Source organism: Antechinus flavipes, chromosome 3 (assembly GCF_016432865.1).
Source record: "Antechinus flavipes isolate AdamAnt ecotype Samford, QLD, Australia chromosome 3, AdamAnt_v2, whole genome shotgun sequence".
NCBI lineage: Eukaryota > Metazoa > Chordata > Mammalia > Dasyuromorphia > Dasyuridae > Antechinus > Antechinus flavipes.
The window spans coordinates 617,923,902-617,946,443 of record NC_067400.1 but is presented as its reverse complement, the minus strand read 5'-3'; the positions used below and the strand labels follow the sequence as shown (position 1 = coordinate 617,946,443).

Below are 22,542 nucleotides of genomic sequence, written 5' to 3'. Positions count from 1 at the left end.
ACATATTTCCATATTCATCATGTAGTGAAAAAAAGGAACTTCTCAAAAAACTCCATGAAAAAATTTAAAGAGTGAAAAAAAGCATTTTTCAATTGGTATTTAGACTTTGTCACTTCTTTCCCTGGATGTGGATAGCATTTTTCATCTTAACTCCTTTGAAATCATTGTCTTTAAATCATTGTATTTCTGAGAATAGCTATTATTTCCACTTTATCATCATATAATGTTGCTCTTACTGTATACAGTGTTCTCCTGGGCTTGCTCAGTTCATTTTAGCTCGTCTAAATATTCCCAGGTCTTTCTGAAAGCATCCTGCTTGCTATTTTTTATAACATAATAGTATTCTATCACAATTGTAGACAAAAATGTATTTTGCAGGGGGTAAGTTTGGATTGGAGCCTGGATAGAAATAGGGAACGCAGAAGACAAAGATCAGGAGGAGAGCAAAGACCCAGATAGTTGGGATATAATGTTTTGTTCAAGGAACATCCAGTAGGTCAGTGTCACTGTACCGCAGAGTACATGGAGGGCAGAGGAGTGCAAAAAGATTAGAAAGGGAAAAGGGACCAGCTTGTGAAGGGCTTTAAATATTCGCTCCTACCCCTCAATGATCTCTCACCCAGAGCTCCAAGAGTCTGAGGTCCAAAGACTCTGACCAAGCAGATGCACTTAGAAGTCTTCTATAAGCCATGGAGGAGGGGACTGGGTTTTCCCCAGAGTTGGACATGTCAAGCCTAATCTGAGGCCCAGGAAGGCCCAAGGCTGGATTTGGGGGCAGAAGTCTTGTTTCTTTCTCTGTCAGTCTGGGCAGGTCGCTACCTCTTTGGATCTCTTTCTGCCACTGTCAGACACAATGATATTGTGATTTCACCTTATCTTTTTGGTAGGAGAGGATGTCTTTGTATCTGACCTTTTTGACCCACATTTCCTCTTCCTGCCCTCCAGACTGCAAAGATCCACAGCCCTTATTAGCTTAATGTACTGAAACTTCATACCTGGTTCCCACTCATTTCCTGTGTGACTAGAGCTAGTCAGTCATTCATCTTTTCTTCTTCTACCCTGGGAAATCTGGGCTCATCTTGCAGTCTCACCAAATTGTCTTAATTGTCTTTAGAGAAATGGGCATTTTTGTGATTCTTTCTTCCCCTACTGCGCTACAAACTCCAGAAAGGGAAATGGTGGTGATTCTGCTCTCCACCCCCCAGCAAGGAGCTCAGATAATGTCTAGGCTTATGATTTGAGGAAGACCACTGAGCAGGCTTTCTCTCTGAAGCTAGTAGGAAATATTCGAGAATATCAACTCAATATTGAATATATCATGATTATCCTCAGTCTTAAGGGAGGGACATATAGGAAGGTACGAGAGACCATGCTAGTTTGCACATTTCTCTCTTGGATAGAATGCTTGGATTTAAAATTATCTTAAGTTAAATAAAAAAATTTTCCTGGAAGCTTGGGGCCTAAAATTCAGAATATGTTATTAATAATTTTCTTCGACAAAAGAATTTTTAAAATCATACTAGAAATCATGTAAACAATGATTGGACCCTGAGTAAAAGAGAGGCAGAATGAGAACAGGGAAGGATTTGGACATGAAAGATGTCATGGAGATTAAGGTGACAGAATTTAGAAAGTGAGGGAATATGGATATCAAGGGAGAGGGAAGGGCCAAAGACAACTCCAAGGTCATGATGCTGAATAATTGGAAGGGCAATTGTAGTGATTTCAATAGAAATGGGGATGTTTGAAGAGGGAGAGGTTCCTATAATTACTGATGAGGAGATAAAAGGTCTTGTTGTCTTAGATTCTTCAGTTTATCAGATGGAAGGAGACTATGAACCCTTCTAAAAATGGTGTGTTTGAGAGTATTAGGTAAAATATGTAGGATTACAAAGAAACCAATTATATTGAGATAGTTATCAAACTAACCTTAGGAATCTCAAATTAAGAACACCTGAAGAAGGTTTCCTGAAGAGAAGGACATTTGATTTAGCCTTTAAAGATGAGTGAGAATCCAATGGGCAAAAGGAATTAAGAAACCATTACAGACATTGTTCTTTTCAGTCACCTTACTGGTCAGTCTGACTCTTCTTATCTTTTTATCTTATCTCGTCTAAGAATTTTCTTAGCAAAGAAGCTTGAATGATTGGTCATTTCAGGCATTTTGCAGATTAGGAAACTGAGGGGAGCAGGGTAGGGATATGCACAAGGGTCATACCACTAAGAAGTGTCTGAGACCAGATTTGAACTCAAAAGATGAGTCTTATTGACTCCAGACTCAAAGCTTTATCCATTTCTCAAACTAACTCTCCTTATTCCGGGCACTGGGAATAATTTAAATAAGAGCACAAGAATGAGAGATTCTAGTGGTATTTTAGGTAAAACATGAAGGATATGGAGAAGAATATAAAGGGGCAGATAAATAATAACCCACCAAAGACCAGGGTTAAGAGTGTGTGGGGTGGAAGGGGGTGGAAAATAGAGAAAAAATGAAGCATGGAAGATAAATTGGCACTAGAGTGTGGGAAGTCGGGAATATGTGGACCATTTTTGATGAGCCAGCAAGGCAGAATAGGTAACCACCAATTTGGAGTTAAGAAGAGTTGGGTTCAAAACTCTTAAAACACCGAGTATCTGTGTGGCTCTGGGCAAATCAGTTAAACTCTGCTGTTTTCCTTATCTGTAAAATGGGGGTTAATAATACCCACTTCACTGGATTGCTTAGTGCCCAAGGAGATGTTAGGGCTTAAGCCCTTTGCAAAACTTAAGGTCCTTTGTGCCCAATATACACATGATGTGTGGGCATGATGTGCCCAATATACTGATGAAGGAACCAAGTCCCAGAGGGGTGAAACAATGAATCTGAAGACAAAGTGATTAAATAGCAGAGGCAGGACACTAACCCAGGTCTCTAGTGCCCATGATCAGTTTTCAGGACTAAGTCAGCCAAACCTTTCTAGGAAAGGCCCTTTGGGTAGCCATCTCTTCCAGTGCATCTGAAGGAGGACTCATTTCCAAGCTTGACTTTTTGTACAAATCAATTGTGCAAAAGGAGTTAGCCCTTTGCACACTGATTTCACTTCCCTTTCCCAGAAAGACTCAACATTCAGAAAAAGTAAACCAGCACCTGGCTTATATTCACTCATACAACTACGAGGGGGCAGCACAGAAACTTAAAAGAAAAAAAAAAACAACCCAGAGATGCTTACAATTACAGAGTTGAAGGACCCGAGTCCTAACTGAATGTGCCTCCCCAGTGTAGTATGTGTCCAGGCTCTCCTTGAATACTTCCAGTGATGGGGAACTTACCACTATGCACCACAATGCAATCCAAACCAGAGAGCTGATTGTTGGGAAGTTCATGCTGAGCTGAAAGCACAGGAATTTTCTAGAACTATGTCCATAGTTTTCCCTTGTGGGCCCAAACACAACCATCCTGGCTTCCTCTTCCCCAGGACAATCCTTCAGATATTTGCAGATGGTTGCCCATGAGATCTTTCCCCAGTTATGTGAAAAATTCACTTTCACAAAATGATTTTATATCCCCAACCATCCTGGTCACTTCCTCTGGATAAAGCATCACTCTTTCTGTAAGATGTGGACCCCATAACTGGACACAGAACTCCACTAGGATATGGACAAAGACTTTGGGAAATAGAGCTGGACCTTCCTGGAGTGTTCAAGAAATACATAGAGGTACAGGTTTAACCGCACAGAGAGGATGGAAAAGAAAACATGAGGAGCTCAGCCCCAAGTTACCCTCAAGGACCTGCCATCCAAGGCTCCAGAAGCCTGAGACCAAAGGCACAGACTGAGCAGGACTCCCTTAGAAGCTTCTATAGCAATGGAGCAGGGAATTGGGTTTTCCTCAGACTTGAACACGTCAAGAATGCCCTGGGCTGGTCTGAGGCCCAGGAAGGCCCAAGGCTGGATTTGGGGGCAGAAGCCTTGCTTTTGTGTGTTCCCCCTGTGAGCTCGGGCAGGGCACTATCTCTTTGGGTCTCTTTCTGCCACTGTCAGATGCAATGCTCTTGTGACTTCACCTTATCTTGTGGGGGGAGGGGATGCCATTGCATCTGGTTCTTTGTCCCACATTTCCTCTTCCTCTCCTCAGAGATTCACAGCTCTGGGTCTTAATGTACTGAAACTTCATACCTGGTTCCCACTTATTTCCTGTGTGACTAGGGGTAGTCACTGGCCCACTCCTCATCAACACTGGGAGATACGGGTTGACCTTGCAGACTCACAAGATCGTATTCATCATCTTTAGAGAAATGGACTTTTTCATGTATCTTTTTTCCCTTGTGGGAATGCAAGTTTGGGAAAGGGAATGGTGGAAATTCTGCCCTCCATGTCCCAAGATAGAGAGAGCTTAGATGATGTCTAGACTTACGACTGGAGGGAGACGGCCAATGTGAGGGAGACAGCTACCCTCTGTAGTTCCTACTCTTCATCCTCAGCTAACTTTAAGTCTCCTCCCCCATCCCCCTTAATGCTGGTGCCTTCTCTCTGACATGTTCTCCATTTTGTCCTCATTATATCTAGAATCCTGTCCATATTGTCTCCTCCATTAGGAGACAGGGATTTTTACCATTCTTTGTATCCCCAGTGCTTAACACACTGCCTGGAACTTAATAGGTGCTTACAAAATGTTTATTGATTAACCTAATCAAAGGCCCCTTGAGTTGTTAGACCTCTCCCCCTTTCCCTACTTCCCATTCAGCTCCATCCAGAGCCATTCTTCTTCTTCTTCTTTTTTTTTGCATATTAAAAGGTACTTTTTATTGATACCCTTTGTGGGTATGTCCATTTTAGTCTGATAATTCTTTTCCTCACCCTTAAATTTTAGATCTAACTTCTCCATAAACAAAATTGACATTTATAATATATGGTCAGACAGTCATGCATTCATTTAAAGGATATACTTTCATCAACTACTACAGGCAAAATGTTAAATATGATCCCAGGAATTATGTCAGACAGAAAATACATTGTTTTAAAATTTGGAATTAATTCCTATTACCTTCAAGTCTACTTAGCATGGGCTATTTGTTGTGCTGAAAGTGCATTATACAAAAAAAAAAAAACAGTAAAAAAATCATGATATAGGCTCTGAACCATCTGAGAATTTTAAAAGTATAAACCTTTTTATGTTTCACACAGACAAACTTCACTGTTTTCTGCCTACATTTCTCCAAACTCAACCAGGCTTCATCCAGAGCCATTCTTATGTTCTTAGCATTCCCTTCTCCCAAAGGATGCCTACAGGTCCTCCTTCCCTGTGCTAAATGATTTACATACGTGAGGATCATTTGATCCTCACCACAAGCCTGGGACATGGGTGCTAGTATTATCCTTCCCATTGCACAACTGAGAAAACTGAAGCAAATAGTTCAATTTGCCCAAGGACATAAAGCTACAAAGTGTGTGAGGATCCATTCGAACTCTCTTTTGCTGGGATCCAGACTCAGCCTTCTCTCAATGAAAGATGGGGGAGGATTGCTGGGGGTCCTGGAAGGGGCAGGGGAAAAGAAGATGGCCCCATCTGTTCCCATCAGAGAGGGGAGCAGCTCTAGTCAGCATCATCCCAGCCCTGTTGGGCTGTCATGATAAAACACCTAAGGGAAGGCCAGGACACTATGACCTACCCTGATGGGGTAGGGGAGGAGAGACAGTCTGCGAGCTAAAAGCCCCAAATAAGGATCCAAACACATTTAGTGCCTCTGTCCTTTGTGCCCTCTGTGCTCATTTTGGGTCTAAGCAATGTCTGCTCCAGCAGGGAAATAAAGTAGTCAGGGGTCAGGTATCAGTTCTACTAAACAGAAGGTAATATTGAGTGACTATACATGTTTCTCTGGGGGACAGAACCACTTCTCTATGGATAGTGGGGGGGATCTGTGCAGGCGAGGGGCTCCCCTGAGAGGAAGGAAATCACAGCAGCTGGGAGGGGAAGAAAGAGGAGGAGAGAGAAGGGAGGAGAGAATAGGGAGGAGGGAGGAGAAAGTCAGAGGCTAAGTTCCTGCCCTGTGGGGTTTTTGTGATCCAGACAGATAGAAGAGCTCCAGCTCTGAAGAGAGAGACCTCAGTCTTCCAGAGAAAGAGGAGACCAAGAGACCCAGCTCCGGGCTGCCCTCAAGGCCAGCCTTAGCCTGGACAGCAACAGAGACACCTCCAGAGTCTGCCCTTGAGCCTGTACAGGGAAGACACAGCTCAGGAAAGCAGAGAGATTCCTGGGAGGAGACAGGGTGACACAGCCACAGCACAGCCCCATGGAGAGCCCTTTAGCGCTTCAGTGCAGGGCACTCAGCCCCTGGTGGGGGCTCCTGATCACAGGTGAGACACCAGCTCTGCAGGAGCCCAGGGGTGGGGGAGAAAGGGACCAGTATAAGGGCTTCTGTGCTAATCTTTCTCAAAGAAGACTTGACCAAGGAGTCTTTCCTAACCAGAGACAGGAGGGAAGTAGCATAGCAGCAGCAGTTCAGATCTATGCACTCACATCCCTGAGACTCAGGGCAATGTCCAGTGCTGGCACAGAGCCACCTTTGAAGGGGGGAAGGGAAGCTTTCCAGTCAGAGGAGACCTGGGTGTGGATCCCAGCTCTGATGTGTATTGGCTGTGTGACCATGGTCAGATCCTCTAGACTCTTAGCTTGGGTTTACCTGGAACACCACCGTCCTCCCAGTGAGGCTTGGGAGCCAAAGTATCACCCTTAAAATATACCCAGGATTCAATGAAAATGTCCTTTGTGGATTTGGGACAAGGAGTTCAAATGCTGCCTTTGCCCTTTCCTATTTCATATCAGTCATATGTCTCATCCTATCTGGGCCTCAGTTTCTTTCATTGTAAATTGAGAGCACTGGCTTCAGGAATCTCTGAAGTCTGGTTTTTGTCCTCAGCCAAAAGACTTTGTTGCTTCTTTTGTGCCGCCACTGCCTTGCCTGGCACACTGGCAGATCTGTTCTAAATCAAGCCCGGGGAGGGAGCCGAAAATGTGTTACATCCCAAAGGCTTCGATTCTCTGCAGAGGCTGGGGCCTTCACAGGATGTGCAGGCCCAGGAATCCCTCCCCACACACCCCACTGAGCTCCCAGCAGACCCTGAGTCAGGCTGAGCAGCCCCCACCCTTATGTCAGGGACATCTCAGTGGCCTTGGTCTCTCAGGAGGGCTGGGGGATCCTGCTGACCTCTGCCTCCTTCCTCCCCTCTCAGCCTCCATCCTCAGCTGCTGGATCCAGCCGACGTCTGCTCAGGTCACTATTGTTCCAAACCCTCCCTATGGGGAAGTGAACCACAACGTCACCTTGGACATCCAGGGCCACACAGGCCGGGTTGTCTCCTACACTTGGTTCAGAACAGCAGGAGTATCTGGCCAAATGATTGCTAACTACATGGTTAGAACCAGAGAGCAACACCCTGCAGGCATCCGGCAGAAGGTGCTCCCCAACGGATCCCTGCTCATCTCTCACCTCACCCTCAATGACACTGATGACTACCATGTAACCATTGTTAATTCTGAAGGCAACATAATATTTGGACGAGGAAATTTAACAGTGTATGGTAAGTGCTGCCCTTCCCATGGGCCATATCTCACTCTTATTCCCTCCCTCAGTCTGGGGTGATAAGCTCTCTTAAGGGAGCGGGGAGAATGCAGAGCTTGAGGGTGCCCCCCCACCCGCCCCCACATAATGTGGGTCAAAGAGGCGAAAGCCCCTCCAGCCCAGATCAGTGTGATCCTGGGTCACTGGGAGCACTGGAGAGATCAGAGGTCCCCAGCTTCTGAGGCCCTAAGCTGTTATTATTGGGGCAGGGTAACTTCCTCCTTCCTCCCAGCTTTCCCAGACCACACTGTGAAACCAAGAACGGTCCTGAGGGCTTGGAAGGGCATCTGGCTCCTTGCCTCTGTTCCTGAAGCAGGCAACTTGCTCCTGAAGTTCACCTTCCCTAAGACAGTTAAAAATCTATTGGGGTGGGGGGAGCATTGCTGGGTCTGGAGACCACTGGGCCCAGGGAGCATCCAAGGAAGGATGATGACTTTCCTGCTGGGAAATAGGCTGTAATTATGTGGAACCAGAAGGTGTTCCAGGGGCTCTGGGCATCATATTTCATCTGATTCTCACAAGGACCCTGGGATGGAGGTGCTGTGTTTGTAAGTGAGGAAGAAGAAACAGAGAGTGAGTGATTTGGCCAGAGTCACACAGTCAGACTGAGGCTCAGGAGAGCAAAGTACTTGGCTAAAGTCACATAGAGAGGAAGGAATGGAATTCAGAGCCCTCTGACTCAAAATCTGTGACTATTTCCACTATGACCCACAGTGGGTAGTGAGCAATGTCTTGTCTCCAATGGCCCGTGTCCTGCTTCTCTCTCCCATGACCCTTATCCATAGCTCCTGTCAGAATTGCTCAGAGTACTGAGCAGAAAGCACTTCTTCCAAGCCTTGTTGTCCCCCTCTACCCCTCGAGTCCAAGCCCATTTACTGGGACCTACCTCCCTATAAACATGGAATAGCTCATTTCTGTGCAATTTTACAAAGAGCTTTTACATAGATAGTCTTATTTCATCCTCCCAACTACTTTGAGGTGAACACTATCATCCCATTTTACAGGTGAGGAAATTGAGACAGAGAGACCTTAAATGGCTTGCTAATGAGTCATACAGTTGATAACTTTCTGAGACATGGTTTCAATGCTAGTCGGAGACTCAAGATGTCACACACCAATGGTTCATAATCCAAAGCTCCCCAGCTGGTGAAAGGACAATGCTGTCCCCGGATAACAGGACATTCACCATAATCAAAGTCACAAGGGAAGACCAAGTGTGAAATCCAGAATTCAGTTAGTTTCAGTGAGAGTGAATTCACACTGAATATTACCCATGAGTAAATTCTTTCTGCATGGTGCATATTCATAACCTGGGGGTGTGTTCCCAGAGGTCAAGCCTATCCAGTCACTGATCTTGAGTGCTAAAGATCAAATCCTTGAGATGGCCATTGCTCTTCATTTTAGGGAACCCAGAGTGGCCATATCATGCCTTTTCATTTGTGATGGAGTAGGGCCAGCCATGAGCAAGAGAAGACCTTAAGACCTTTCAAGTTCAGGGACCTCAGGTTCAAAGCTGTAAAGTGGATGATGAGCTGTGAATTTTCCAGTTCAGATGAGGGTCAGGGTAATACAGTGGTCCATGGTGTTGGGTTACAGAATAGGAAAACCCTCTCCCCTCTGCCTTTATTTCAATATGGAATCATTCTCTTTGGTCCAGATGGCCCGGATATCCCCATGATTTTTCCCAGAGCCCCTCATTACTCTGTAGGGGCAACTATTAAGTCGAATTGCTCTGCTGAGTCTAACACACTCCCCAATTCACTTGGCTTATCAATGGAATTCAGATGACATACTCATCCAAGCTCTCTATTGCTAATGTGTCTCTGAATCACACTGGAACCTATATCTGTAATGCATCTAACTCTGTCACTGACTTGTCTAGGATCAAAGACATCAATATCATAGTCTCTGATGAGTAGCTGCAGGCCCTCGGCTTTGTGTCTGCCTTTTGTTGGCCTTCTCTATCATGGACAAAGCAAAGAGAAGTGACATTTCGCCCTCCTGGGTATCAAGGCACTACGTGCTGTGGTGGAAGGGGCTCTGAGCTCAGACTCAGGAAACGGGAGCGAGAATCTTGACTCTGCTTTCTACCCCTGTGCACCCTCAAGTGTCCCTTTTGTTTTCTGAGACTTAGATTCTGCATCTGAACAATTGGATAATCCTTCTCCGCCCATATCACAGAATTCTGTATGGAGAAAGTTCTTTTTATATTTCAGATACAAAAGGGATATGAGTAGTTGTTGGTGGTGGTGGTGATTATCCTGTTATTCTTCGTTCTGTCCCTCCCCTTACCAACGTCTAGGCCACTGTTTTATTGACTGCCCCTGGACCTTTGATCTTGCCTTCAGTCCATCTCACTTGAGACTATGAGGCCACATAAGGGATTCCAGTCTTGGTTAGAATGTAAGCTATGAGAAGGTCCTGGGCTGGCTCTGGTTCCTTTTCAGGGAAATACAGAAGATGGGGAGGGGAATTCAAACTATCTCTTTTGAGACAGAAAAGCTCATCTTTCCATCTATCTGTTTCCTCTGTGATATGAAGTAGGGGTTTTAGAGGATGTAGCTCTGGAAGGATATTGAAACACTAGAGAGTGTCCAAAGGAAGACAACCAGGTTGTGGAAAGGTCTGGTGTCCATATGATCTATGGGTAACTGAGGGAACTTACAAGGTTGATCTGGAGAAGAGAAGACTTGAGGGAAACACATGATAATTTTCTGGACCCTTCCTGGGAAGGGGAAATGGACATGTCCTGTCTTGCCTCCAAACTGTAAGCACAGAAGCAAATGGATAGAGGCCATGATGGTATCAAAGGTCCCATACAATGTTACATTCTATGCTTCACTGAAAAACTCCCTAATAGCTACAGCTATCCAAAAGTAGAATGGGTTTGCTTGAGAGTTAGTAGATTCAAATGATAGGATATCTATAAAGTGCTTGGGACATCCTTAGCAATGAGATGAACCAAACCAGTTCCAATAGAGCAATAATGAACTGAACCAGCTATGCCCAGTGAAAGAATTCTGGGAGATGACTAAGAATCATTACATTGAATTCCCAATCCCTATATTTTTGCCCGCCAGCATTTTGGATTTCCTTCACAGGCTAATTGTACAATATTTCAGAGTCCGATTCTTTTTGTACAGCAAAATAATGGTTTGATCGTGTATATTTATTGTGTATCCAATTTATACTTTAATATATTTAACATCTACTGGTCATCCTGCCATCTAGGGGAAGGGGTGGGGGGAAGGAGGGGAAAATTTGGAACAAAAGGTTTGGCAATTGTCAATGCTGTAAATATGGGTAATTACCCATACAGATAACTTGTAAATAAAAAGCTATTTTTAAAAAGTGCTTGGGATAATGCCTAGCACACAGTAGGCACTTAACACATGTTCCTGTTTTTCTCTATCCTTCCTTTCCTGCTCTTTGAAGGTTAAATAAGCATCTGTCAGGTAGAATGTATTAAAGACTCTGTTTCACATATGAGTTGGACTTGATGGTCACCAAAGTCTCATCAACTCTGAAATTCCATGATTCTGTCTCTGAAACTTTGGGTAGCTATCAAGCAGAAAAGGGATTTTTCCTGCTGTACTCAACCCCAGAGGAAAGAACAAAGAGCCAGCAATCTAAGGTGCAAAGGGGGACATTGAGTCCACCTCTCTAATGATTAGAGTGATCCAAAAGAGAGAAAGCAGATAGAAAATTTCTCTTTAGCAGAGGCCTCCAAACAAAAACTAGATTGGGAGAGATGACATGACCCTCTCTCCAAAATTTGAGTTTCTATGGAAGTCCTTGAAAACAAAAGTTGGGAGAGGAAGCCTCACAACACTTGGTGTGGAAAAGATTCAGGGATTAGTGGACTAAAAGTTAACTTGATCCTATGTTGCAGTAATAGCAGCATGCTCTCTGGAGCCCAGGAAGCACAGGTTCTCATATGCCCTGAGAGGTACAGACCACTCCAAGAAGAAAGGTTTTCCTCAGATCTGAGTACCTTGTATTTAATAATGTGGACAGGACCCATTCATGAAGTTGGCCTTCAATGTTTCATTGAGTCTGGAAGGTGACCTTGGGTTCTCATATGCAAGTTATAGTAAGAGAGACCCAAAGAGGCCTTTGAGGCCCTTACAAAGGACTAGCCTTTAAGAAGTGAGCAGAGGCCCATAATTCAAAACTTAGCCACAAGGAGATGGCTTTTTTTGAGGCTCAGATGTTCATGGTGTCCATTTGCTAAAAATAGAAGGGGAGAGAATTAAAGATGACCTCCTACAAATCACAGCCATTTAAAGTACTAGAGTATCCCACCTCTGGGAATATAGTGTCTCAGTCATGGCTGGAGAGATGGGTCAGGAGGTGACTCAGAAAGCAATCTCATGACTCTGGAAGGGCACTTGGGGGAAGCAAGTCAACATCAGTCTATATGACTCCTGAAGGGAGAGCTAAGATCAAACTGGGGAAGTCACACAATGGCAAATGGCACACAGTACAGAGGAAGTCTTCCAAGCAGGACCAAAAGAAAGACCTCTGATGAGGTCACGGATAAGCAGAGATTGGATGAGTATTGATCAAGCTTGCTGTGGGAGCTTGGGCCAGATGGTCCTGTTATCACTGGTTCTCTGCTACTGAGGCAGAGGCATTGCCCCATTTATCAATAAAAAGCTATAATAGAAATGTCAATTAAAAAAAATAAAATAGAGGTGGCAGAGGATTGGCCCCTTAATGGGTCTCATCATAGCCAAGGCTACTGAGCCCTTAAGAGGATGCTGCAGAACATCTCCAAGCAGAGAGCATCTGCTGATCTCTTTGTTTCCCCAGCTGATCAAAAGAGGAACAAAAGCTGGAGTGGGGGAATAGGAAGGGAACTTCCTACTCCTTCACTTTAGCGAGTGCCCACTGGGTGCCAGGCATCACATAAGCTCTTCACAAACATCATCTCTTTTGATTGGGGACAGTGCATAAGGCCACAATATGCAGGGTCTCCATGGGAACACAGTTCCTTCTATCACAAGCAGGGCTTCGTGATGTTCTAGGTCTTCTCAGCAGATGCTGTCTGAAGCTCTGCCAGGGGAGGTTTGTGGAAGGGAGCACTGCCATCACCATTCACACGGAGCCCAACCTTCAGAGGGACTCTCATTTTGAAAGAAGCAGGTAGATGCCTATGTCTGCTGGGGAAGCACCTTAGGGCCCCCTCAAAATCCCTTGAAGGACCTGAAGAAGAGGGTACTCAAAGCAAAGTGCCACTGCCCTCACTGCTGTCCCTCTGCTAACCATTCTTGCATCTATTGAAAGAGAATCCTGCAGAAAGAATCTGAGATGTGCTGAAGAGAGCCCAGCTTCTGAGGCAAAAGGTCTGGGTTCCTTTCCCAGGTATATTTATTATCCAATAGACCTTTGTACAAGTCATCTAGACTCTCAGAACCTCTATTTTCTTTTTTTTTAATTGACATTTCTTTTTTATTATAGCTTTTTATTGATAAAACATATGCATGGGTAATTTTTTGATATTAACCTTTGCAAAAACTTCTGTTCCAACTTTTCCTCTCCTTTTCTCCATCCCCTCCCCTAGATGGGAAGTAGTCCAAAACATGTTAAATATGTTAAAGTATAGGTTAAATCCAGTATATGTATATGTAGATAGATAGATAGATAGATAGATAGATACAGTTAGCTTGCTGCACAAGAAAAATCAGATTTATAAAGAAGATAAAAATAACCTGGGAAGAAAAACAAAAATGCAAGCAGACAATAACAGAAGGAGTGGAAATGCTATATTGTGTTCCACACTCATTTCCAAGTGTTCTTTCCTGGCTGTAGCTGGTTCTGTTCATTACTGATCAACTGGAACTGATTTGGATCCTCTCATTATTGAAAAGAGCCACGTCTATCAGAATTGATCATCATGTAGTATTGTTGTTTAAGTGTATAATGATCTCCTGGTTCAGCTCATTTCACTTAGCATCAGTTCATTTAAGTCTCTCCAAACCTCTCTGTATTCATCCTGCTGGTAATTTCTTATAGAACAATAATATTCCATTACATTCATATACCACAATTTACTCACCCATTCTTCAATTGATGTCCATCCATTCAATTTCCATTTCTAGCCACTATGAAAAGGGCTGCCACAAACACTTTTCGCACATGTGGGTCCCTTTCCCTTCTTTAAGATCTTTTTGGGATATAAGCCCAGTGGTAACACTGTTGGATCAAAGGGTATGCACAGTTTGACAACTTTTTGAGCATAGTTCTAAATTGCTCTCCACAATATTGGATCCATTCACAACTCTATCAACAATGCATTAGTTGCTAAGTGAAATGAGCAGAACCAGGAGATCATTATATACCTCAACAACAATACCGTATGAGGATGTATTCTGATGGAAGTGGATCTCTTCGATAAAGAGAGCTAATCCAGTTTCAATTGATCAAGGATGGACAGAAGCAGCTACACCCAAAGAAAGAACACTGGGAAATGAATATAAACTGCTTGCATTTTTGTTTTTCTTCCCGGGTTATTTATACCTTCTGAATCCAATTCTCCCTGTGCAACGAGAAAACCGTTCAGTTCTGCACACATATATTGTATCCAGGATATACTGTAACCTATTCAACATGTAAAGGATTGCTTGCCATCTGGGGGAGGGGGTGGAGGGAGGGAGAGAAAAAATCGGAACAGAAGTGAGTGCAAGGGATAATGCTGTAAAAAATTACCCTGGCATGGGTTCTATCAATAAAAAGTTATTTAAAAAAATAATAATGCATCAGTGTCCCAGTTTCCCCATGTCCCCTCCAACATTTATCTCTATATTTTCCTGTCATCTTAGCCAATCTAAGAAGTGTGCAGTGGTATCTCAGAGTTGTTTTAATTTGCATTTCTCTGATCAATAGAGATTTTGAATACCCTTTCACATGAGTAGAAATAGTTTCAACTTCTTCATCCAAAAATTGTCTGTTCATATGCTTTGACCATTTATCAATTAGAGAATGGTTTTATTTCTTATAAATTAGAGTCAATTCTCTATATATTATGGAAATGAGGTCTTTATCAGAACCTTTAACTATAAAAAGGTTTTCCCAGTTTATTGTTTTCCCTCCAATTTTGTCTGCATTAGTTTTGTTTGTACAAAAACTTTTTAATGTGACAAAATCAAAATTTTCTATTTAGTGATCAATAATGATCTGTAGTTCTACTTTGGTCACAAATTCCTTCCTCCACAGGTCAAAGGGAAATTATCATATAGGATTTATATTTTCCTATCAACAAAACATGAGGGTGCATTATATGCTGGGGAAGGCCCTTCTAGATGGAGATATAGGATCATCTGGTCTCTTCCAGCTCTGAGCAATAAGGAGCCTAGCCCAAGGAAGGCTCACTGGGACCATCGGGTAACAAGGGAAACAGCTCAGGTTCTGGAAAAGGAGAGGCCACTCTGGACAAGCACATCTATTGGAGCCTCCATTTTTCTCCTTTGCCAAGTAGAGTGTGAGGATCCTGGAGGGTATCATGCACATGTAGATGAAAAGGATCTAGAAGCCAGTTAGTGCAACTGTCTCATCTTATAGATGGGAAAACTGTGGCCTAGAGGAAGTAAGTGCCATCCTTTGGAGCTGAAACAAGACCCAGAATCATTATATGTGTAGTCACTACTTTTTGGAACAATAATCAGAGAGGAACTGTGTAAATTAGGAGGTAACTAGGAACAGAGAATGAAGAGAGCAAAGATGCTTTCCGTTTTGGTTCAGGGGAGCCCTGGACAGTCAGGCTGGTGGATTCCAGGGATCCCTTTTCAAAAGAATGCTTTTAAATATAGAAAATAAAATTCATAGGAATTCACAGGAAATCGTTCTATTGAAATAGTTATCAAAACTTTTTTTTTAAACGATCTCATGTTAAGAATTCATGCATTAGGGTGAGATGATTGATGAGGAGAAGGAAGAAGCCTTAATGGATAGAAAAGGCACTGGGACTACATTTAAAAAGAACTAGGGTTCAAATGTGGTATTAATAATAATAGCCCCTACCTCCCAAGGTTCGTGAGAGGATGAAATTAGATAATACAGCATTTCACACAGGGCTTGTCAATAACAATAATCGTAATAATGGGCATAATAACATTTGTATAGCACAAATCACATGGCAGGCATGTAGCAGGCACTTCATCGATGTTCTTTCCTACTCCCATTTCCAATTTACACATTAGATTATGCATGTCGCAAAACCAGTCTCAGGGAGGGGATAACTCAGGACTCAGCACTCCCTCCCCTGTGCTTCCTCTCACCTTCCTTATTAGCATAACCACTGAATCAGGGGACATCTCCTTACCCATGGACCATCCCTGTATGTCTATGATGCAAATAATTGTGCTTTGGGTTTGTTTGTTTGGTTTTTTTTTTTTTTTTGCCAGGAAGTCATGACCTGGTAAAGACACAAGCCAATCACTCACACAGCTCTCTTTTTCTCTCTATAGAAAGAACAACCAAACCTAACCTCACGGTCAATAGAACCAAAGTCATAGAGGATGAAACTTTGGACTTCACATGTGGCATAGAACAGGTGGAAGTGCACATTCTGTGGTTCTTCAATAACAAGTCCCTGATTCTCAATGAGAGGATGAAACTGTCCATGAAGAACCGGACCCTCACCATCCTGTCTGTGAAGAGGGAGGATACTGGGTCCTATGAATGTGAAATCTGGAATTCAATCAATTTCAACAGAAGTGACCCTATTAACTTGAGTGTGAACTGTAAGTGTCTCTGAGTGTCCTCCCCCTCCAGGCCTTTCTCCAGGACTGACTCACATCTTATCTCTTCTCTTTTCTTCTCTACACAGATGGACCAGACAATATCACGTTTGTACCAAAGCCCAAGAAAGGAGAGATTGAGGTCAAATTCAATGACCCACTGATGTTAGAGTGCCATGTTGAGTCTTACCCACCTGCCCAGTATATATGGCAACTCAATGGCACCAAGATCCCTGACTTCTCTAATAATACCTACATCATCAAAAATGTAACTTTGAAAAATTCAGGAAAGTATACGTGTTTGGCAAAGAACAATGTGACCAACTTGTCGGTCTCTAAGAGCATCACAGTTAAGGTGGATGGTAAGTGTTCACTCTCTTCCTTCAGAGACAAAGTTTTGCGGGTTGGTCAAAGGTGGGGGCCAGGAGCAGGTGCTCAGGCTTATTAAGGAACATAGTCTTTCACAATGAATTAAAAGAGGACATGTAAAGGAAGAATCTGATTCCAGGGAATGTGGTCAGTCTGGGAGTGAATGTCCATTCATTTACTGCTATTTTTGCCTTGATAAAAATGGAGGTTATTCTCCCTGTCTCCTATAATAATCTTAGTAACTGTGGTGTACAATACCGGTTCATTCATCATTCAGTATACATTTAGCTGAAAACGTTCTGCACAACACTGTGTTAGGCACAGAGGGAAATACAACCCTTTCCTAAGACTCCATTACCATTTTCAGAAATTTGCTACTCTCGTAGAAGGACCAAACCGCAGAGACAGGTAATTAATACACAATATTAAATGAAACTCATACTTAGACTATAGCTACAAAATAAAATGTCATTGAAAGGCTCCCCACCTGGGAAACTGGTCAAAAATCAAGTCAGGTTTCATAGAAGAGCTATCACTTGACTTGTATTTTATTTTATTTTTTTAATAACTTTTTATTGATAGAACTCATGCCAGGATAATTTTTTACAACATTATCCCTTGCATTCACTTCTGTTCCGATTTTTCCCCTCCCTCTTTCCACCCCCTCCCCCAGATGGCAAGCAATCCTTTACATGTTGAATAGGTTACAGTATATCCTGGATACAATATATGTGTGCAGAACCGAACAGTTTTCTTGTTGCACAGGAAGAATTTAATTCAGAAGGTATAAATAATCCGGGAAGAAAAACAAAAATGCAAGCAGTTTATATTCATCTCCCAGTATTCTTTCTTTGGGTGTAGCTGCTTCTGCCCACATTTGATCAATTGAAACTGAATTAGCTCTCTTTCTCAAAGAGATCCATTTCCATCAGAATACATAAACAGTATCATTGTTGAAGTATATAATGATCTCCTGGTTCTGCTCATTTCACTCAGCATCAGTTCATGTAAGTCTCGCCAGTCCTCTCTGTATTCATCCTGCTGGTCATTCCTTACAGAACAATAATATTCCATAACGTTCATATACCACAATTTACTCAACCATTCTCCAATTGATGGGCATCCATTCATTTTCCAGCTTCTAGCCACTACAAACAGGGCTGCCACAAACATGTTGGCACATACAGGTCCCTTTCCCTTCTTTAGTATCTCTTTGGGATATAAGCCCAGTAGAAACACTGCTGGATGAAAGGGTATGCACAGTTTGATAACTTTTTGAGCATAGTTCCAAATTGCTCTCCAGAATGGCTGGATGTGTTCACAATTCCACCAACAATGTATTAGTTTGACTTGTATTTTAAAGGATATGGAGGAGTTCAACAAGTCAAAGGGGAGAATATTTTTTTTCCATTGGAGAAATATCTTGAGTCAGGATTCAGAGAAGAAAAAGTACAGTGTGTGTCTGAGTGTGGAATATAAAAGAATGCAGTCTGAATAGATAACACACAGTCACTAGAAGTATTAGAGAGGGATGCCATCATTTTGTGAAAAGGTTTGGATGCTAGGCTGGACCACCAAAGTTATTTAGTATTTAGTAGGGAATTCCTAAAGCCTAATTAGCAAAGGAGATAATCAAATATATCTGGTTGATATGTAATTTATCAACACTATATGGATCAGTAAGATAAACTCAAAATTGAGTGTTTTGTTTAATGTCACCATGATCACATCTCTAGTTCATTTGTGACTTTGTCCAAACAACTTGGATGTGTACAAATTTGAGGAATCTAAAGTTCCCTCTCAATTCCTGGCGAAACAGCTCCAGTTAAGAACACGAAAATAAAGGAAATAGAACTGTTAGTGGGCAGGAGTGATTATACAAATACTTTTGAAAAATGTCTTCTCATTGAGAGACCAAGGAAGGGAGCAGAAGGAAAAGGAGAAAGGTCTTTGGCATAGCACTTCATCGTGACCACTCCAACAAAGGTCACAAATAACCAAAGGAAAAACTCAGTGAGTTATTCTCCCTGCCCACTTCAGTGTAGTGAAAAAGATCCAAATCTGTGCACGGAGTCCAATCAGGAAAGTGCTAAGAAGATTACAGACTAAATGAGAATTCTATGTTGTGACTTGGGGAAGAAGTAGTCAAAGATCAGCAGAGATGAGTTTGATACTGGGCTGGAAGCAGCAAGAGGAAGCAAGAGCCAGCTCTAAGTCTGAGCCCATAACTAGATCAAAGAATTGGTGCTGAAGAGAAGCTGTGGACTTAATGATGTCCAGAGAAGAAAAAAAACTTGGTCAAAACCCACCATGAGCAAGTGGCATAGCCAGAATTCTAATCTAGGTCTCCAGATTCCCAACCCAGAGCTCTTTCTATTACAGTGAAGTACCTTTCAGGGGGAGGGATGAGATACACTCATTTAAAGGCTTTTGAAGAGAAAAGTGATACCATCAAGATGATAATAAGATGAGGTATCAAGAAGATACCTCAACAACGATACTGTATGAGGATGTATTCTGATGGAAGTGTATTTCTTCTACAAAGAGATTTAACTCAGTTTCAATTGATCAAGGATGGACAGAAGCAGCTACACCCAAAGAAAGGTGTAGACACTGACACATGAATGTAAACTGCTTGCATTTTTGTTTTTCTTCCCGAGTTATTTATTCCTTCTGAATCCAATTCTCCCTGTGCAACAAGAGAACTGTTCGGTTCTGCACACATATATTGTATCTAGGATATATTGTAACCTATTTAACATGTATAGGACTGCTTGCCATCTGGGGGAGGGGGTGGAGGGAGGTAGGGGGAAAATCAGAACAGAAGTGAGTGCAAGGAATAATGTGGTAAAAAAAAATTACCTGGCATGGGTTCTGTCAATAAAAAGTTATTTAAAAAATGAAAAACAAAATAAAACCATATATTTTAGTAAGTGCAAAAAAAAAAAGATGATATTTAAGGAAGATTGCATCTGGACAGTGGTGCAAATGATGAAGTAAAGGGATGAGAAAGCAGAGGCAGGAACACTGATCAGAGAATTATTGCCATATTCTGGAAGAGAAGAGATGAGAAGGTCTGGAATAGGAGCTGAGAGGAGGAGGTAGAGGTGAGAGATGATGTCCAAGCACAATCAACACAAACACTCATAACATTAGAGAGAATATCACAACAATTGATTAGATGTGGGGTTTTGAAAAAGAGAGAAAATCCAAGATGTTTGCCATTTTGAATCTGGCCTCTATTGTCTCCTTTGTAAATTAGGATATGAAAATCCTGAAGGGTGTTGTAAGCATAAAGATGAAAGGGACCTAGGAGCCATCTAGTTTAGCTGCCTCATTTTACAAAGAGGGAAACTGAGGCCTAAAGGAGGTAAATGTCAGCATAGTGTTCTGCAACAGGAATCACAAAGGGAGTGTTTACTACTTTCTGGTAGCACTGTTAGGGAGGAGCTTTGTCAATTAGGAGGGTAATTGGGGAACAGAATAATGGGAGCAGCAGTGCTTCCTCTTTTATTCCAGAAAGGCATGAAGCAATCAGGTTGGTGGATCCATCCCAGGGACCTCTTCTCAGAAGGATGCTGTTAAATCCAGAATCTAAAACCCTACATTATGGGGACTCCTAAATTAGAATGAGGTAGTTAGTAAGAGGCAGCAAGAAATCACAGTGCATAGGGTCTGGAATCATGAAGATCTGAATTCAAACCCAGCTTTAGGCATTTACCAGATGATTTATGCTGGGTAAATTACTTAACCTTTCTCTGACAAAACTTTTAAATGGGGAGAATAAAAGCACTGACCTCCTGGGGTTTTGGTGAGGATACAATGATGTAATATTTGTAAAGGGTTCAATGCAATTGCTGGCAATGATATTGATAATTATAATGATGATGATGATAAATGTCATTTATACAGTGCTAAATATACCAGGCATCTAGTAACAATTTCATAAATTTTTTCTCCCTTCTCCCATCCACACGTTGGTCGCTATATTGTACACATTGTACACTGCCCAGGTCAGTGTAATTATAAAGTCCAATGTGTGGGTACTTGACTCATAAAAGTGACATAAAAGTGACCCTAAATGAGGGTCCTGGGCTACATACTTGATGAAGAAATGGTCAGGGTTCCAGCAGAAATAATCCTGGGACTATACAGGGAACAATTGCAGTCCTGCAGTTTGGCTGTAGAGCCATGGCACAGAAGCAGTGGTGACTGAGGAGGGGCCCAGTGCCAAGAAGTCCCAGTAGCTGTAGTCCTGAGGATCTAGAGATGACAAGGAGCTGGAATTTCATCCCCTACTTGGTCTGAGATCTGCAACTGAGGAATTAGGGCAAAGAGCTTGGAACAAGAAGTCTCTCATTCTGTTCCTACAAAACTTTGCAGCTAACTGATGGAGGTTACCAGAAGTCCATGAAAACTCCAGCTAAGGACAATTCTCTAGTGGGGTTGCAAAGTCCCAAATCTATGGCAAGAGCTTCTAAAACTCAGACAAACAGGGCTGTGATCATAATTTTCTCTGTATAAGGCTGCTTTTGGCACACTGAATGTTAGCTACTCACTGAGCCTTTGCCATTCTTGATTTTCTTAAAGAATACAATACTAAACAATCAGAAAAAGCATCAGGAAGAGAGCAGAGTAGAAAAGAAGACCAAATTAGACCCACATATTTCTTCCAGAACTGTGAAGAGCCTAGTTCTAGTAAGAAGTACCAATTGATGCACATGTTTAACATATATTGGATTACTTGCAGTCTAGGGGAAGAGGATGAGGAAAAGGGAAAAAGAAAAATTTGGAAAACAAGGATTTTCAAGGATGACTATTGAAAACGATCTGATTGCATTTTGAAAATAAAAAGCTATTATTAAAAAAGAAGTACCAATTTAGGAAACAGGGCTGTAATGAGCCAAAATATTACCCACATGGAAAAAAGGTATTATGGAGACAATATAGAAACAGAAAATGAATCCAAAATACCTACAAGCAAAACTTCAAATAAAATATATAGTTTTGACTCATGGTGAACTAATCTTCCTGAAAGAAATGAAGTAATAGTTCTTTTTAAATAACTTAAGACTCTTTATAAAAAGCATGTATATAAAACTTTAAGGTTTAAAAAGCACTTTACAAATATTTCCTTCTTTTACCCTCACAACCAATGGGAGATCAGTGATATAATTAATGCTATATTACAAATGAGGAAACTGACACAGGGAAGTTAAGTAGCTTGTCAAGAACCACACTTCTGGTAAGTGTCTAAGGCTGAATTTGGATGGATGCCTTTCTGATTCCCCATCCAGCACAGTATCCTGTCTATCTTTCTAACGGTGGAGGAAAGATTTAGAAGAAGAATAAATACCTTAGTAAGAGGTTCAAAAGTTAAACAATAAAAGATTCCTGCAAATTAGAATGAACCAAACAAAAGTTAATGAATCTATAAGACAGCAGAGGACAGCAAAATAAAGTCCAACTATTGAAAAAAAAATAGAAGAAAACATAAAATGCTTCAATGCAGCAACAGCAGCAACAACAACAACAAACTGTCCTGGATTATAAATTATGGAAAAATCAGAAAAAAGGGGAGAGAGATGATAACTGGACATCAAAGTTCAAGGAAATCTTGAAGGAAAACTCTCCAGAAAAATGAGAACCAGAAGGCAAGGTAAAAAGAGTAAAAATGCTGCTGTTGAAAATTAAAATCTTAGATGAAAACTCCCAGGGATATTATAGTTGAAATCCAGAGCTTCCAAGCCAAAGAAAAAAATAATTCAAAAATCAAAATAGAAATTGTTCAAGTACCAAGGAATCACTGAAAGCACCACACCAAACTGAACCAC

At 41.9% G+C, this 22,542-nt stretch overlaps 1 protein-coding gene across 1 annotated transcript in view; it reads left to right on the top strand.

Annotated features, from left to right (window-relative positions):
* Positions 1–6,269: 6,269 nt before the first annotated feature.
* Positions 6,270–22,542, top strand: part of LOC127557569 (carcinoembryonic antigen-related cell adhesion molecule 3-like) — a 272,771-nt gene continuing 256,498 nt past the window's right edge. Inside the window, exons 1-2 of the mRNA XM_051990879.1 lie at positions 6,270–6,333; positions 7,210–7,250. Of these exons, the coding sequence (XP_051846839.1) occupies positions 6,270–6,333; positions 7,210–7,250 (105 nt within the window). The remainder of the gene's footprint in view (positions 6,334–7,209; positions 7,251–22,542) is intronic.